Below are 17,857 nucleotides of genomic sequence, written 5' to 3'. Positions count from 1 at the left end.
TTGCCGAAACAGTGTCCGCTCGATATCTCGAGTAATTATTAACGGATTAACTTCAAACTTCACAACAAGGTTAATTACCATGAAAGCTTGGACAAGTTTGATAACCGCTATTATCCGACCGTAATTACTGGAGTTATTACCCTTGGTTTCATTAATGCGATGCATGCGTTCCATGATGTTGTATTGCACTCATTGATCTACCAGTTATGTTGAATGATTTCTCTTTTAATATCAATTACTCACAAATACTTCATATATTTCTATCATACAAACAACTGCTCATTCAATGTGTGACGGGCGTATTATATACCGCTCGCGGTAACCTTGTATATCGTTGTTGTTGTTGATGATGTTGTTGTTGTTGTTGTTGTTGTTACATACGATGTAAATACTAAATAGGGAAAAAAAATGAAGGATCCGTTATTAAATAAGGTTTGGACGTTCCTGTTTATTTTGCAGATTTAAGAATAATCATCATTAAATTCCTTTTAAAAAAAACCCACACTATTAGTTTATAGATTTTCCAAAGTATTGTTTGCTTGATATATTTTTAATTTGTATTTATTGGATAAGTTTTGATGTCATTTTTGCCAGACCTACAACAGATCTATGTACTGTACTGTAGACCCTATGAACTGTTTCGGAGATTCTGCCTATTTTATAGTTATATGTACATGTGCCAGTGAGAGTATTTAGGTGAAGAAAAATACATTAATATCGTCACACATATATATACAACGCATGTATATACATTTAAGTTAATTTATTCAGTACTTATCATAGAGTTGTTTATTCATTTTCAACGCTTTACATGCATGTATGCATCAAAATAACAATACATGTACGCATACAAATTTATGCATATGTATGCTTAAAGCAGGAGTTTTTGAAGGCATAGTAGACCCTTCTTGTAGTAACTACTGCTTTCAGGAAAGGTCCACAGTATAGCCTTAATGCATCACCTGTTGATGTAAACGAATCTTATTCCAAGCGTAAAATTCAAATATGAAAAATATGTACCACATCGGCGAACTGGTGCAGGATCATAAGAGGTGACTCATGTGTGACCCCTATTGAATCTCGAGCCGGGGTTGTGGTTTCTTCCTTGTGTTCTGTTTAAGGGACACGGCAAAACCAAGGTTATACCAGCTGTATATCAATGTTTGCTACAGACAGCACAGATTTCCAGTACCTGGTCATGTATTGTAAATTATATCTATAAGTAGCTATCAATGTTTATTACAGCCAGCACAGATTTCCAGTACCTGGTCCTGTATTGTAATTTATATCATTGTATCTATAAGATATATCCTACCGCATGTTGTCGTAACGACCTTGGTAGTTGCGAGAACGTTAAACTCAATACCTCCCCCCCCCCCCCCCCCCCCCCCCCCCCCCCNACCGGAAGTAGATACATACCAATCACATTTTGACCTATGTTGATGGAATAAGGTTTGAAGGGCTATCGTCAGTTGCTCTTAAAAGCATATTACAATTGCGAACGTATAATGCAGATGAAGCCTTTACTCCTAAACAGATATTAAAAATTAAGTTTAATGTATAGTATAGTATGCCCTATAACATTATTATTAATGTCGTCCGTGTGTGCGCAAATGTAAACCGGATAGACAAATATATTTTATCTTTTGACAAATATTGTTTGCAGCAGAGTTTTTTTAGTTTAGTTTAAACATATTTATTGCCAAAATTAGACAAGGGATTAGGCACAAGTTATAACAACTTATCAACGCCTTCTCCCAATATACATTTGAAATGACATTACAATAATGACAATAAATATATACAATTGTTATTACAATTTGAACTCAAAATCTCTTGCTGTTTAATAAAGTTTTGCACAGATCTAAAAATGTTTGAGTTGCAGCAGAGTAGAATATACTCATAATATTATTGTACTTTGGTATTCATTTGTTTGAATCACATTGCAAGAATATTGCATTTTACCTTGTGCGCACACAGACAAACCGGATGTATATATATTTCTATAACCCTGAGGCAGATATTGAAATATGCCAACCGAAAGTAGGCATATTTTCTGAACCCTTTAACAAATTCTGATTGTTTTTCTTTAATTGTGAAAAGAGATGCTCTATAAATTTGAACACGCAGAAACATGGATGTATAACATATCTGATGTATCAAAGTACAACTGATTTATAAAAGTACATGTACTTAACACGTTGATACATTAAACATATACATGCGCCTATATGCGGGGCCACGGTGGCCAAGTGGTTAAGGCGTGACATTCTGCTATCATTATACCCCTCCACCACTGGGTCACGGGTTCGAAGCCAAAGTTGGGCAGTCGCCAGGTACTGGCCACTGATCGGTGGTTTTTTCTCCGGGAACTCTGGGTTTCCTCCATCACCACAACTTGGCACGTCCTTAAATGACCCTAGCTGTTAAAAGGACGTGAATCACAAACAAACCAAACCAAAACGCCTATATGCATAATGCATAATTATATTTAGAGTATATGCATTTGAGATACTTTAATACAATAGTGGTATTGATATACATGCATCAACGTTTATAGTACAAGTACTTAGAAGTATATGCACTTTTAAAATAAAAAATAAAAAACAAGATCATAAGTGTGTCTATGGGTGCAGCACATAAGCTCAAAACTTTCGTCTCTTCCATATTCTCTCCGTATACGTAGAAGACACTGAAGTGAACCACCTTTTCTACAGGGCCCCCACATTAGTCCCCAGTCACAAGGCATCCTTCCATGTCCTCTTAACAAAAGACAAAAAAACTTTGTATAAACCTACGTCATAAGGGGCCCACATTAGTCCCCAGTCACAAGGCATCCTTCCAAGTCCTCTTAACAAAAGACACAAAAAACCCTTTGTATAAACCTACGTCATAAGGGATAATACATTACAACATAATTAAATTCAAATAATTTACTTAAGACTGAATGCCTATGTTCTCTGCTTGAGCTGCACCAACGCAATACTGAATAAACCGTCAAGAAAAGCGCCACCTGGTGCAACGTAGTAGCTTGTAGTTATTCCCCCTGATATCGCTTTATATTGCTATACTATATGAATAGTAAATTCCAATATGCAACGATGAATCGTGTAAAATTAGCATATATTAATCATAGTACTTAAATGTATATATACTTAAAACCTGACAACATAAAAAATATTAAAGTTGATACCAATTAAATGTAATGAGTTTGGACATCAAATGTACACGGCACATACAGCTGTCCAACAAGATAAATATCTAATATCCAATATGAAACAAAATAACCTTCAAACATATATTCTAATATTATATTAATATATCCGTTATAGTTTGCATCGGCAGACATAACTGTCAATGATCTGTGCTAGTTTTAATTTGCATATGAGATAACTGTGTTATTTAAGGATTAACTTGAATATATTTTGTATGTTATGGAGATATCACACCAAAAAACGGAGTGTACTCTAAATAAACCGCGAAGCGTTTTATGATGAGAGTACACTCCGTTTGTGTGTGTTATAGCTACATAACATAAACAATATATTCAAGTTAATCCTCATAATTTAATCTACTATACACAATCCCTGTCGAAATCCACTTTTATTGATGGACTTTTTTCTCTTAGAAATTATTAAACCGTTTAATATAACAGGAAGTCGCTGTTTTCACTCACAGAATCACACATTCTGAAAAACTGTTCATCGGTCAATATCCAGAGACAAAAACAATTGGCAAACAATTACTACGCAGGTTTTTCATTTAAACATATTTACTGCCCCCAATGTGAGCAGAGTGTTAAGCACAAGTTATATAAACTTTCAACACCCTTTTCTCTATAATACTGTGCATATTGATATATACATGATAGCATTTTACAAGGCATATCACCTGTTGCTGGATTTGGTGAAAAAATGCACGTGTCTGAATACCTCTGTATTAGTATTTACGGACAGAATTTCATTACCAAATAAATATAAATTAACTGGATGTACAATGTATATTCAACGAGCTTATGTTTTGAAATAGCGTAACTCGTGCTTTATATTAAAAAGCTTACATTCTAAGAAAATTCGCCAACACCCTCACAGGAATGTCCATAAACACACGACAGATTATCAACAATCTTAACACGGAACAAATCAATCGTTTTCATAGAGTTGCAATAATGCCGGAGTTTCGTATGTAATATACTTATATTGCGTTCGCCAAAAATGTAATAAGATGGTTGAGACGAATTTGCACCACTAAATAAAGAAGATTTCTTCTAAAGCAACACAAATATTTTAGGGAAAGTATAATTTTCCTCAAGTTCTCATGACAATATTTTCCTGACATTTTCACGTTTATAACCGAACAGTTCTAGACGGCATTTTACAGTTCTCTCTGATATTTTGACTGGTACTTCACTGACAGGAATCCACCTATTTACCTTTACAAACCTTATTCATTCATGATAGTTCCATGCTGTCGAAATTTTTGGTCTCCCTTTCCGGAGGCTGTTTTTTTCTTTCTATCCGCCTTCCTTGTCCTTGTACCCAATATCTATTCAAACGTTTCTCATTTTTCTTTCTTTTTGCNTGTCCTGAACAGCGTTTCAAAATCTTAGAAATTGCAGATCGATCCCCTTGGAGAAATTTTGCTATTTGCTATTCAATGAGTACTCTACCCATCATTACGTTATCCTGTAATCGTTTATTCCGTCTTTGCGTATTGCAGAGTTATCTTCTCTTGTGAGCAGGTGTTGATTGTTACGTACTTTGTTTGGTACGTCGTTTTCTCGAAAATTGATGACGTTACTCTCACAAACAAATGACGCAACAATCAATACCTGCTCACAAGAGCAGATAACTCTGCAATACGCAAAGACGGAATACCTTGGGTCATTTCTGTCCGTCTCTGCAATTCCATTCGGCACACGACGTCATAGACAACCCCAGTCATTCGTAAGCTTGATTTGTTTATATTAGAAACAGAAAAGGGATAACTGTTACAATGTACATTTTAGCTGCATTGCGTAATTGCATCAATGAGAATTATGTTCTTTTCTTTTCAACCCAGCAAAAACAAATGATGAGTAGCGACATCTTTTTTTAGGACAGACATTTTACCTTAGGCTGTAGTATAGTGTTCTAATTAATGTCTCTTTGAATGAAACCATCCACTTCCGGTTTAATTTACCAGGGTGTCTTTCCCTGTAGGAACTATCGATTTATCTTTTCACCACGTGTATCGGGATAGGGAATAAGGATTTGTGAAATATCGTTGATAGCGTTTAACTTGCAGTATTAGCTATTTAGAAAACGTTCATACGTCAAATAATTGAAGACTGACCGTTTGGGGAAATGTGTCGTGCTTGTGAGCACTTCAGCAGTGTTTTTTTACAGCACATTTTGAGAACTTTATAAAGACTTGCTATGCTATAATGCTGTATTTTGACTATGTTGTAGATAGCGAACGAGAACGGCATATCCCGTCGGATATTTTATGTATGTTTGGCGGGCTCTGGGCTCATAATGCTAACCATAAGTACGGTGCTCTTCCTGCCAAAGTCCTACATCACAAAGCAGAAGATCCGCCGGAAGTCGTGCGAGCTGGAGATCAAGAGCGGGCGACTTTTGGCAGAAATAAAAGGTAAATAAAGGAAAAGTTTACCTAAATGATACAAATACGTATATTTGGTTATAACGATATTTGTCTCCTTATACTATTGCGTACAGTAAATGAGGTAGAATATTTAGCGGGAAAATCTCCAGTAGCTCTACGGGGACACCTCCAGTAGTTTCACGCAGTCACCTCCAGTTGTTTTACTAGGACACCTCCTGTAGTTTTCAGAGTCATCATCAGTAGATGCGAAGTCACTTCCAGTAGCTTTACGGGGACACCTCCAGTAGTTTTACGGGGTCACCTCCAGTAGTTTTACGCAGTCACCTCCAGTTGTTTTTACAAGGACACCTCCAGTATTTACGAGAACACTTTCAGTATATTTACGGGAACACCTCTAGTTGTTTTACGTGGACACCTCCAGTTGGCGTACGGGGACACCTCCAGTAGTTTTACGGGGACACCTCCAGTTGGTGTACGGGGACACATCCAGTAGTTTTACGGGGACATATCCTGGAGTTCGCTAATTTGTATAAGAACTTCTCAAGTAAATATTAAGAATAAATGGTTTACATTGGTATGTTTTTGTTTTTTAATTAAAAAAAAAAAAAAAAAAATAGATGAAAGAAAGTACACGCACACAGACGATGCATGAAACGCTGATGTCAATTGGTTCACGAACATATATCAGCGGGATACGTGACACTAGTGTGTACAGCCCTGACCTTATGTTTTGACATTCTCTTGTTACACTCTCAGGTTATTGTCAGCACTGTTTGACACGTACTCCGCCGTGGAAACTTTAACACAGGTATATCTACATTAAAATATTTACTCATAGGGAGCATGTGTAATGTACACTGAACGTTCAGAACAACATACTGGTTATTTTGGGTACCAATGTAGAAAAACAATGATTTTCTTTGTAAGTTTGAAACAAGATACATAGAATAATATTGTATGCATTGTAGTTGAGAAGCAAACAAATACAAAAAAAAAGAAAAAAAAACAACAGTTTGGCTATTTTCACATGTTGAAACCAGGATGTTAGGTGTTATGTACCATTGTATTGATTTAGAAGAAGATATATAGAAAAGAGTAATGAAGAGAGAGAGAGAGGGACAAGAAAGAAGGGAAGGTTGGAGAGGTGTCGAAGGATTTGACAAGGGCTTATCATATTTCGTTTATTACCCCGACGATAACAACAGCTAGGGAACCTGATCCTCCTCACTCTATTTCGCTATGATAAAATAAGTCATTTACCTTGCAGTAGAGAAACGCAATTCTATGTTTCCCGTCAATTAATCATGTTTCACGAGGGTGGATCAAATCAACTTGTTTTTATAGGAGGCTTAGGTTCTCTCATGAGTCTATTTTAATTGCTTACATGTATTAACGATATACCTGATAAACTGCTTCATCTGTCAACATGTATATGTAATATTGCATTAACAGCGATTTACCTACATTAATCACACTTTTGTCTCTGATAATATACATTTTCCCCATGTGATACAAGTGTTGTATGCGTTATCAGTGCCCGGGCTGATAAACAGTTTTTACCCCAACCCGGGCCAATAATTAGTTATCAGCCCGGGCTGATATCACGTCATCCGGGTTCTTCACTACGGATTTCAGTTTTACTTTTACACGCTTCGGTTTCCGACACACGCGATAGCAAAAACCACAACAACAATTAATTGTGAAATTAATTTTGTTTTGTTTTTCAAAAATGTATAATAAAAAGGTTATTATATGGCTATTTTGATATCACACCCTTCGTCAGCCCTTGATCTGATACAAGCCCTCAAGACTGCGGCCCTCGGACTTATATCAAGGTCTTAGGCTGATAAAGGGTGTGCTATCAAAAATGTCATATAAGAACCTCTACGTATTACATTTTGAATTTATTGCTGGTCAAAAGAGTGGCAGGTAGACTATACTAACGGAAACTGGGAATGTCATTCGAGGGCAGCTCGAGCTGCAACTGAGGCTTGATGCCTTCAATATGCGAAAAGCGTGGGTATGACTAGGAAAAACCCAGCAAAATTGAAATAACACGATTATTTGGTAAGATTAGTTTATTTCATTGGAATTAGCGTCTATTAACAGCTAAGGTCAATGAAGGATGTGGCTCCATGTGTGTTTTGTATGGGTGCTTGTGTGTATGTGCGTTTGAGTTGATAAATTGGTGTATTTGCTTTCTTGCGATTGCGCGGATTTGATGCCTACTTTAGAGAGCTACCTCACTGAAATATCATGCCGAACGCACCCGACACAATATGGGTATGATGAAGTCACATCTGTGTTGTTTATCGTGTTATGAGATTTTTCTGAACAGTATCTTAGCCCTTCATCAGTTGTGCTTTCCTCGGAAGTTTCCGTAATTTCCCTACGGGAATGACCGAGACTATCTAGTAATAGGAGGGCGGAGAGAGTATTGTATATCAATACCTCGTTGCAGACGATGGTACATGTACTTTTTAAAAGTTCTCCATTTAAAGGTTGGGTGCCCAATTTCATGCTTCAGTAGGCCATAACAGCTTGATATTTTGTAGAAATAAAATCTAGGTCATGATGAAATTGGATTTCTTTTTTAGGATAAATCAGATAAGAAATATATAGGAAAGCGACAGGTGAAAGCTTAACGGTCAAATTAGGTGGCTAGAAACACTAGAGGTCTAACTTCTAAAACGTACTGTATATGGTAGGTACGCTTCTAGATTCGGTAATTTTGGAGCGGGCGATAATTACAATGTGTATACAAGAGTGGTATTGTTGCCCCGTATCAGTTTAACTGGCCTATCAAACTGGTACCTTTTACAAGAAAACAAAACTATATACCAGCAATTGCGAAAAAAATGGCTGCCATGCAAAGAACATTAGTGGACATTTTTGGTTGGTTGTTGGTTTGACTTACTACCTGGTACTTGTGTATTGAAAAAATGACGAGAAAAATATAAGGAATAAGTGACACCCATATAAATATATACACAGCATAATATGAGGTGCATCTGTCAACAGACTGTTTAGTGAATATCAATTATACATGTGTATATATTTTATATTATTTTATTAATTTCATGAAGTTTTCATATCGGAGGTATAGCACTCCGATCCACGTCAATAGGACCGTCCTCGATACTCCAGGGCAGGGGTCTCTTTGACATATTCTAGGGGTGCAGAGAGCGTAAGTGAGCGTAACTTCTGGAGTATCGAGGATGCAGTAGGCCTCACGTATTAAAACATTACGTGTACAAAGGCAGATAACTCCTTTTTGTTACTTCTATTGCTTCTGCTACTGCTGCGATAATAGTACTACAGGCACACACTCGCGTGCACAGCACTTGTATAGCCCTCCAAACCCTCTTATCCATACATACACACACGCGCAAATATTGATAAATGTATGTGCGCTACTTAAATATATTTACAGTCTTTACTGACACTCACTCAATACCCATTGTTCCCGCAAACAGGAGTTGTCGTCTCATAATTAACCTTACCATTGGGACAAATTTCCTGTTACGTTGGCAACAATACAAGTGGGCGGAACTTTGCAAATTTTACAAGAACTAGACACAATTTTGTGACGTCATTAACATTAAATGTGGGCAATGACAATGACAAGTTTTATTCTCGGAAACTGGTTACAGTGTAGGGAATTTATATGTCCATATATATGACAATTGACACATAAAACATGGGCGGAGTTAACCAAGGCTTATGCAAATTTCAGGCTGTTACTTTTATTGAACCGATCGCACGTTATTATGTTTTGAAAATGAAACTTGTGTCCCCTGATTTGACTGATAAATAGAATAGTTCTGAACTGAAACATCACCAGAAAAATGCTGTGAATATAAGGAATAGCTTTTTCTATTTTGGTCAAGTTATTAGGTGATAATTCCAGCTGAGCACATTTAAATTTATCATAGACGGATGCGATAAATTTCCTCGTGCCCAAGTGGAGTCATTACTTCATAACCTGACCAAAATAGATAAATATTCCTTAATGAAATCGATGAGCTTAACTCATTCACCCCTGAAGACACATTTGAACCCTTCCAATTCAATGGTTGGAGTAGTTTATTATGAAATTTCAGGGGTGAAAGAGTTAACTGCTGAATCTACCCGGGCAACCAAACGATATCACTTTATAATGGTTGATGCTAAGTTGTAAACATACTTTACTGCAGGTTTTAAGCACCAGAGGGAGACGGACGAAACATCTATACGCGCATGCATACTGTCACCTACGTACCTCGTGCACGTGGCCTGGATGAGCATCAATACTGTCACGTTCGTCACCTTTATCGGACTGGTCAACGTCAACCTAGAGCAGTTGTCTAGTAACAAACAAGTCAGTAAGTATAGCTTTGTCATGGTCACTCGAGTGTGTGTGACACGTTCACCAACATCTTTATCATGGTCACTCGAGTGTGTGTGACACGTTCATCAACACCTAATGTGTATTGTTTGAGGGCTTTGGAGAAAGGATCATCACAATTGTGAATGTTGCAGCCCACACATTAGTTACGACGTATTTAGCCTTGAAAGTATATAACCCAGCGACTTTATTCTCCAATGCTTTTAAATCCTTAAGTTAAAGCCTGATACTGTACATGCGTTTACTAATGGAACGCTAAAATGTTCTGACAAACAGAAAGGGTTGTTCAAAAGCCCTGCACTTACGCCAACATTTGACCATTCTTTTCTGCTCCAACGAGGTAAAACAGGTACACTGTTCCCATCACTTTACCTTCATCTTTATAACAGCGTGTCTGATTGAATTGGATGCTATTGATCACATGACAGGGCAATTAAACAATATATCATCCTCACGCGCTCGAGGTTTCCTTGATCATATATCCATTATTCGGAGACTCTTTATAAGAATACGCAAGAGCAATCCATGACCGAGTTCCGAATGACTGAACCTGATTATTTGTGTTATTGGATTATTCCTCTCTTTTTTGGCATAATAAAATACTGATTGCCGTTTTGATAGTGAATCACGATTCTTTGTTTCTCCTCTTGTTAATCATGTATAACTCGGGGCTTTCGCCTTCATGAAGCATGATCTATCTTGGAGAAACAATGCATCGTGCCTCCCTACCATAATGGCAATACATTGATTAAAATTGTAGGGTAACACTGATATTATATTCTCTACTCTACAGTCAGTAAATACCTTGGTGTGTTTGCCTATACCACCATGTGTACGGTAGTGGCGGGACTGCTGGCGGGGATGAGTTATGACTGTCAACGCAGACGATATCATAGTGAGTTCACAAATAATAAACATTACATTGTGCTTACCATAATAAATAATGGGTGAAAACCAGGTTTACCGAAACCCTACTGCTGGAGTTCACTAGTACCAGGTATAAAACATTATCTCGTGTAGCCGAATGGTGTAAAGGAGGTGTCAATGTGATGTGTTCGAATATAACTTGTGGGACGAAATGTGATACAGATGCATACAAAACTAGGTTTCACTCTTGTTGCAAAATGTGAAAAGATCTGTTTGCAGTCATTTTGAACTTGGAATGTTACAAAAAGTATCTTAACCAATAGAGTACATCTAATTGTAACTACATGTACTTTCAGAAAAATCAGAGGTCTAGTTTTGCTGTAATCGCCTAAAACCTGTTCCGTCCCTTCTCTAACTTCACCCCTCATATTCCTATACAGGGACCGATTGATCTGGGGGCGAACCCCAATTTCATGATGCCCTAACGTTAGACTTTATTTCTGCAAAATTTAATGCCTATTGGTTATGGCACAATGAGGCATTAAAACACATCCAACATAGAGTTAAATGGGGTTTTGTACACGTATTTCCCCTTTTAGCTGTATTTCAATATTGGATTAATCTGCATCTGAAGTACCACTGATGTCTCCGAAATGGATATAATATTCAAATGGTCCAATTTAACAAATTGAAAAGGCGCATCCTCATAATTCTAGCAATAACAATTGTTTGTTCATTTTGACCATATTTGCTCAAGTTCCTCAACCTCTTGTTTTCCAACAAATAGAATTTCACTCTGTATGAATTCCCAACAGGAATGCTATCACGCAGTTGTTAATAAACTCTTGGATGGTATAGTGTAAAACAGTCCCCTATCTTGCTGAGGACAATGACATATACTCGAAACAGGAAACATAAAATCCAAAATTTGCAACAAAAAAGGTCATTGCTTAGAGGCAATAGAACCCACGTTGTAGAAGTTTGAAATGGCCTTGGTATTTTTGTTTTTCGTTTAATAAACACAACTATTTTGGCTTTTTTGGGGGGAATATTATTTTGTAAAAACGTGTTTGACCTATATTGGTTGACCCTGATTTGTTTTATTTGACCTTCAGACTATCCGTTGCCGGTTAGAGTATGGCGGCCCGTCTTGTTGCCAATGACAATGACGGGGATCCTTGGGTCCATGGTATACGTGCTTCTCCTGGTGGGACACCTCAGCGTCATGGTGCCGACATTTGTCCTGTTCACGCTCTACCGCTCCTTCCTCTACTCTATAGGAGTGGCATTCGTCAACGACGCGTAGGTTACTTTTAAATATCACCTACGTTCACCATTAGCGCTCACAAAATAGATAACACTGAAGCCAATTATGAAAATTTCTTTTTACACAACCAATAACATTTTCTATGTGACGTTTGGATGACTAGTACGATATGTACACTGTCACCTTCATCAGACAAATGACCAGTGAAGCGTATGCACACAAGGTGTAAAATGTGTACGAGTTGTCCACAAAATCGACAAAGCATAGCTGAATCGAGTCATTTCGGTACATACATAACAACTATTGTACATATGCTTACAGCGTAGCCGAAATCGACATAGATTTTGCGGACATCTATCCCGTACCACATTTTACAACGTTGTGTACATACGCTTCACTGGTCATTTGTCTGATGAAGGTGACAGTGTACATATCGTACTAGTCATCTAAATGTCACATAGACAATTGCATTGGTTGTGTAAAAAGAACTTTTCATAAGCCATACTGACCAACCTGAAGAAAATGTTTAGAAACACTGAAGCTGGTAAAATTATAAACATATATAAAAATATATATACGATATATATCAAATCTCTAGTTATTGTAGTGTGTTTTAACACTGTTCAATAAAAAGGTACAAATGACATAAACACCAACATCTTTTAAATATAGAAGACTATATCTTCCTAGTATTAAGTGTTTGACAAAATTGTATTTTGATGTTTATGTTACAGTTTATAAATGTGATTTGTCAGTGAGTTGTGGTGTATTGAATTTCAGTGAGTTTTGAAAAATTTGTCTACGAATTTTGGTGTTTTACAACATTCATCAACGAGTGGTATTGTAGTGCAATTTTTGCTTTGTAATATTCGTCACGAGGTGTGCGGTGTATTGTTATTTGTATACGTTCGCCTTAAGGCAAGCCTATATTGGCGTCATCTTGTCCTTCCGCTCCCTCAACTTGTTACACTTGTGGGGTGAACTGCAAGAGTATCTTCATAACTTGTGAGGATTTCACGACTTGTCGGGTAAACACACAAAATGAGAACAACAACTTAACCTCAAAGACCGCAAATGGGCATACATGTAATATCACGCCCTTAGTGAAGATGTTCCGCCGTTCGTCCATCTGTCAACATTTGACGTTTCCACAGGTTATACGGCAAAAGTTGATGTCACAGTTACATAATGTTTACATGGTAATGTGTAAAAAGTATGCAGGTTCCTGGCTTAAGGTTTCACCTTAATTTCATGAAACTTCTTTCAAATATTTCTGATACCAAAATGTAGAGACAGGTTGTTCAAAAGAGTTTGTAGGATTTGTAATTGAGTTGTTGTGTATTGCAGGTTTTGCAATTGAGTTGAGGTATGTATTAGATATTGACAGCAGTGGCGTAGCATACACTAACATTTTCAAGATATTTTTTATCATATATTTTCATTAATATTTTTTTTATGATTAATATGGACCTTGTGTATCAATCATAAAAAAATAACAAACAAATAACAAAAATCTTAACAAAATTTCAGTCTGATAAAATAATGTTGTTATGTCTATACACAAAGGATAATCTCGAAGGTTTACGAAAATCAAAAACTACTAAGTGAAGAACACAATTCACAGAAAAAGTCGAGTTTTACTTGTAAATAATCAGACTAAAAGGATTTCCCAGAGTACGAGATATTGCTTCTAGACCCTAGTAGGATTATTTTTTTCAGCTATGGGAGGTGAACTCCCTCTCACGTACCATTCCCATCCTCCAGCGCTCCGCGTCAAGGACGCTCGACCCCCTGTAAGCATAAATGTACACTCTGAAAAATGATTTGCTTCGCCATTGAACAGTCGTAGTGTTGTGATTGTCGTCAGTGAGTCGTGATGTTGTGATTGATGTCAGTGAGTTGGTATGTTGTGATTGATATTAATGAATTGTGATATGATTGTTGTCAGGGAGTTGTGGTGTTGTAGGAAATGTTTGTATTGAAACAATTGTCAGCGATTTCTTGTGTATTGCAGGTTTCCGGAGCAACACTTTGGAGCCCTATACGGTATAATGACCTTTTCCACTGGACTCTTCAGTATGCTACAATACGGCTTCTTCTCCTGGTTCGACGCGTACGAGGACGCCAATGTGCACGTGTGTTCTTAATTAGTTTTTTAAATTTGTTTTTTTGTTTCTAAATTTAAATGAATATATATTTAATAAATGATATGAGCTATGTTGTAATGCAGTATCTTCCCTACATATTCCTAAATGAATAATATGTTGAAAAATGGTTATAAAGGAATATTAGATAAAAAGGAATGGAGACATATATTTAATTATTGTTCACAGATTTCCCTGTTAACAGAGCAAAACTTAAGTAAATTAGACAGTGTATCTAGAGAAGCGCTTCATCCATCTTGAGTGCTTATACAAAACACAGTGTAGCTGTCGTGTGTGTTAATACAGAAACATGTTAGCTATCGTGTGTGTTATTACAGAAACATGTTAGCTATCGTGTGTGTTAATACAGAAACGTGTTAACTGTCGTGTGTGTAAATACAGAAACGTGTTAGCTATCGTGTGTGTTAATACAGAAACGTGTTAGCTGTCGTGTGTGTTAATACAGAAACGTGTTCGCTATCGTGTGTGTTAATACAGAAACGTGTTAGCTGTCGTGAGTGTAAATACAGAAACGTGTTAGCTATCGTGAGTGTAAATACAAAGCAAAGTTTAGCTGTCGTGTGTGTTAATACAGAAACGTGTTAGCTATCGTGCGTGTTAATACAGAAACGTGTTAGCTATCGTGAGTATTAATACAAAGCACAGTTTAGCTGTCGTGTGTGTTAATACAGAAACGTGTTTCTTATCGTGGGTGTTAATACAGAAACGTGTTAGCTATCGTGGGTGTTAATACAGAAACGTGTTAGCTATCGTGAGTGTTAATACAGAAGCGTGTTAGCTGTCGTGTGTGTTAATACAGAAACGTGTTCGCTATCGTGTGTGTTAATACAGAAACGTGTTCGCTATCGTGTGTGTTAATACAGAAACGTGTTAGCTGTCGTGTGTGTTAATACAGAAACGTATTAGCTGTCGTTTGTGTTAATGCAGAAACGTGTTAGCTGTCGTGTGTGTTAATGCAGAAACGTGTTAGCTATCGTGTGTGTTAATACAGAAACGTGTTAGCTATCGTGTGTGTTAAGACAGAAGCGTGTTAGCTATCGTGTGTGTTAATACAGAAACGTGTTCGCTATCGTGTGTGTTAATACAGAAACGTGTTACCTGTCGTGTGTGTAAATACAGAAGCGTGTTAGCTGTCGTGAGTGTTAATACAGAAACGTGTTAGTTATCGTGTGTGTTAATACAAAGCACAGTTTAGCTGTCGCATGTGTAAATACAAAAACGTGTCAGCTATCGTGAGTGTTAATACAGAAACGTGTTAGCTATCGTGAGTGTAAATACAGAAACGTGTTAGCTGTCGTGAGTGTAAATACAGAAACGTGTTAGCTGTCGTGAGTGTTAATACAGAAACGTGTTAGTTATCGCGTGTGTTAATACAAAGCACAGTTTAGCTGTCGTGTGTGTTAATACAGAAACGTGTTCGCTATCGTGTGTGTTAATACAGAAACGTGTTAGCTGTAGTGAGTGTTAATACAGAAACGTGTTAGCTGTCGTGTGTGTTAATACAAAGCACAGTTTAGCTGTCGTATGTGTAAATACAGAAACGTGTCAGCTATCGTGAGTGTTAATACAGAAACGTGTTAGCTGTCGTGTGTGTTAATACAGAAACGTGTTAGCTATCGTGTGTGTTAATACAAAACACAGTTCAGCTGTCGTAAGTGTTATTACAATAACGTTTAGGTACCTTGCATGTCAACGTTATATTTTAGTAACAACTCCGATCATTACAAAAATTCGATGTCTAATAATGTTACCATTTTTTTGTTTGTATGTCACTTTATTTTTGCGATATGCCTGTACCTGTAATATTGTTCCTTCAGGTGACGATTTTTCTCCTGTTCCTTTGCCTTGTGACGTTTATACACCCGCTACAGTTAGGGATACGGAGTTTCAAGAAGTGCACCACCGACACGAACACAGAACAGGCCTTCCTGCCACCGGTCACGACTGATTCAGAGGAAGGCCATATCTTGAGGAAAACTTGATGAGTGGTGCCACTAGAGACATATCATAATGTAATCAGTGTAGAATAAGTGTACTTAACCACAGATGTACAGGTCTTCCACATTGGACACGGACGGAGAAAATGTGGCCTTGTAAGGCAAATATATGATGATGCCACTCGGTAAGCCTCCTTTTCGATTTCCGTTCTGACCAACATGATAATAAACCAATGAAGAACACCAGTAGAATTCAACTAATGCTGGCACCCTTAAACTGTTCGTCAGGTCAGTTCAGAAGCAAACAATTATGTGTGGCATGTATCGAAACTGGCGACTGATATATCAAGTCATCTTGCAGCAGAACAAATAACACTGTATGAAATGTAGCAATGGTAGCTACTCACATAGTGTCTAGTGGTGTTCCCAATATCATAAATCATCGATATCATGTGACTCGTTTTTTCATATACCATCTACATATTTAGATCCAGGGTAGTGTACATGTATGGAAGGCGTTTTAATATCGTAATTTATAATTAAGCTCGGCTCAAACATTTATTGAGTTATTCAAAACACGATCTGTACACATTGTATATGAATGTGTCTGAAGATAGGTCGAAGTAGTGAAATTTATCTCAATTATGAATAATTTCATGAACTCATAATTGACTTCAGGGAGATTTGATACAATTTTCCTTATTTGTTCAAATCTATCATGTCTATATACACACCTCTAACTAGCGTCCATAAGTTCTTGTAGAAATGTTGACGTGATGATGTTAATAGACATTCCAAGTAAACATTTTTTTTCTTTCCGTGTATCATGATTGTCCACTCACACAGGGTAACATATCGGAAGTTACAAGTAGAAAAGGTATTGTTTCTATAACGTTCAAGATATAAAAAGCGCTGACACATTGATGTTATCATAGAAAAAATCCAAAGACAGGGGAAATGGGTCTCAAATGAAATACTATGCCGAAGGCACCCAGCACAGTATTCCATCCGTTTACATTATACTGACAACGGGTGAACCAGCTGTTATGAACACCATTTATGCTGAACTTTAAGCAGGAAATAACAGCTACCCGTTAAAGGACTTTGGTATTTCCTGGCCTGGGGACAGCACTTATTGTCAACCCCACATGGGCAAACGCTCAACATAAAGGCCAAAAGTGAGGTATTGCCAAGCAAGGCACTAGAAACAAAATGGCTGCTACTTGTAGGGTGTAGAGAGAAGATCCCATATGTTGCAATGGGGGCAGCAGATCAATTGATGTTTCTTCAATGTCTCCTTGGCAGAAGCAGGACACCCACATTAGACGCCTTTAATGAAATGTAATATTAATAATATACAACATTTGGTATAGCACCCTATCTAGCTAACATAAGACACTCTAAAGCGCTTTACAGTACATAGATATACAATTTAATACAGTCAATACAATTAACATATACATTAATCAATACAATATTGAGGAATTCGCAGGAGCTGCCTTATTAGGCGCTAACTAATAGTCCTATGCCACCTGGCTAATATCTCCCTATGTGTCCATGCCTGTGTGTGTGCTGGAGATGTATTGTGGTTTGTTTGTAGTGGGACCGTGCTTCATTTATAGTGCCA

At 37.2% G+C, this 17,857-nt stretch overlaps 1 protein-coding gene across 1 annotated transcript in view; it reads left to right on the top strand.

The window, feature by feature from the left end:
• LOC110449147 (solute carrier family 43 member 3-like) overlaps positions 1–17,641 on the top strand; it is a 51,116-nt gene extending 33,475 nt beyond the window's left edge. The window contains exons 5-10 of the mRNA XM_021495804.1: positions 5,451–5,634; positions 9,804–9,971; positions 10,788–10,889; positions 11,977–12,163; positions 14,143–14,263; positions 16,111–17,641. Of these exons, the coding sequence (XP_021351479.1) occupies positions 5,451–5,634; positions 9,804–9,971; positions 10,788–10,889; positions 11,977–12,163; positions 14,143–14,263; positions 16,111–16,275 (927 nt within the window). The 3' untranslated portion in view covers positions 16,276–17,641. The remainder of the gene's footprint in view (positions 1–5,450; positions 5,635–9,803; positions 9,972–10,787; positions 10,890–11,976; positions 12,164–14,142; positions 14,264–16,110) is intronic.
• The last annotated feature ends 216 nt before the right edge of the window (positions 17,642–17,857 follow it).

Source organism: Mizuhopecten yessoensis, unplaced genomic scaffold (genome assembly GCF_002113885.1).
Source record: "Mizuhopecten yessoensis strain PY_sf001 unplaced genomic scaffold, ASM211388v2 scaffold431, whole genome shotgun sequence".
Taxonomy (NCBI): Eukaryota; Metazoa; Mollusca; class Bivalvia; order Pectinida; family Pectinidae; genus Mizuhopecten; species Mizuhopecten yessoensis.
Note: the sequence above shows the minus strand (reverse complement) of the source record. Positions and strands in the feature narration are given on the sequence as shown.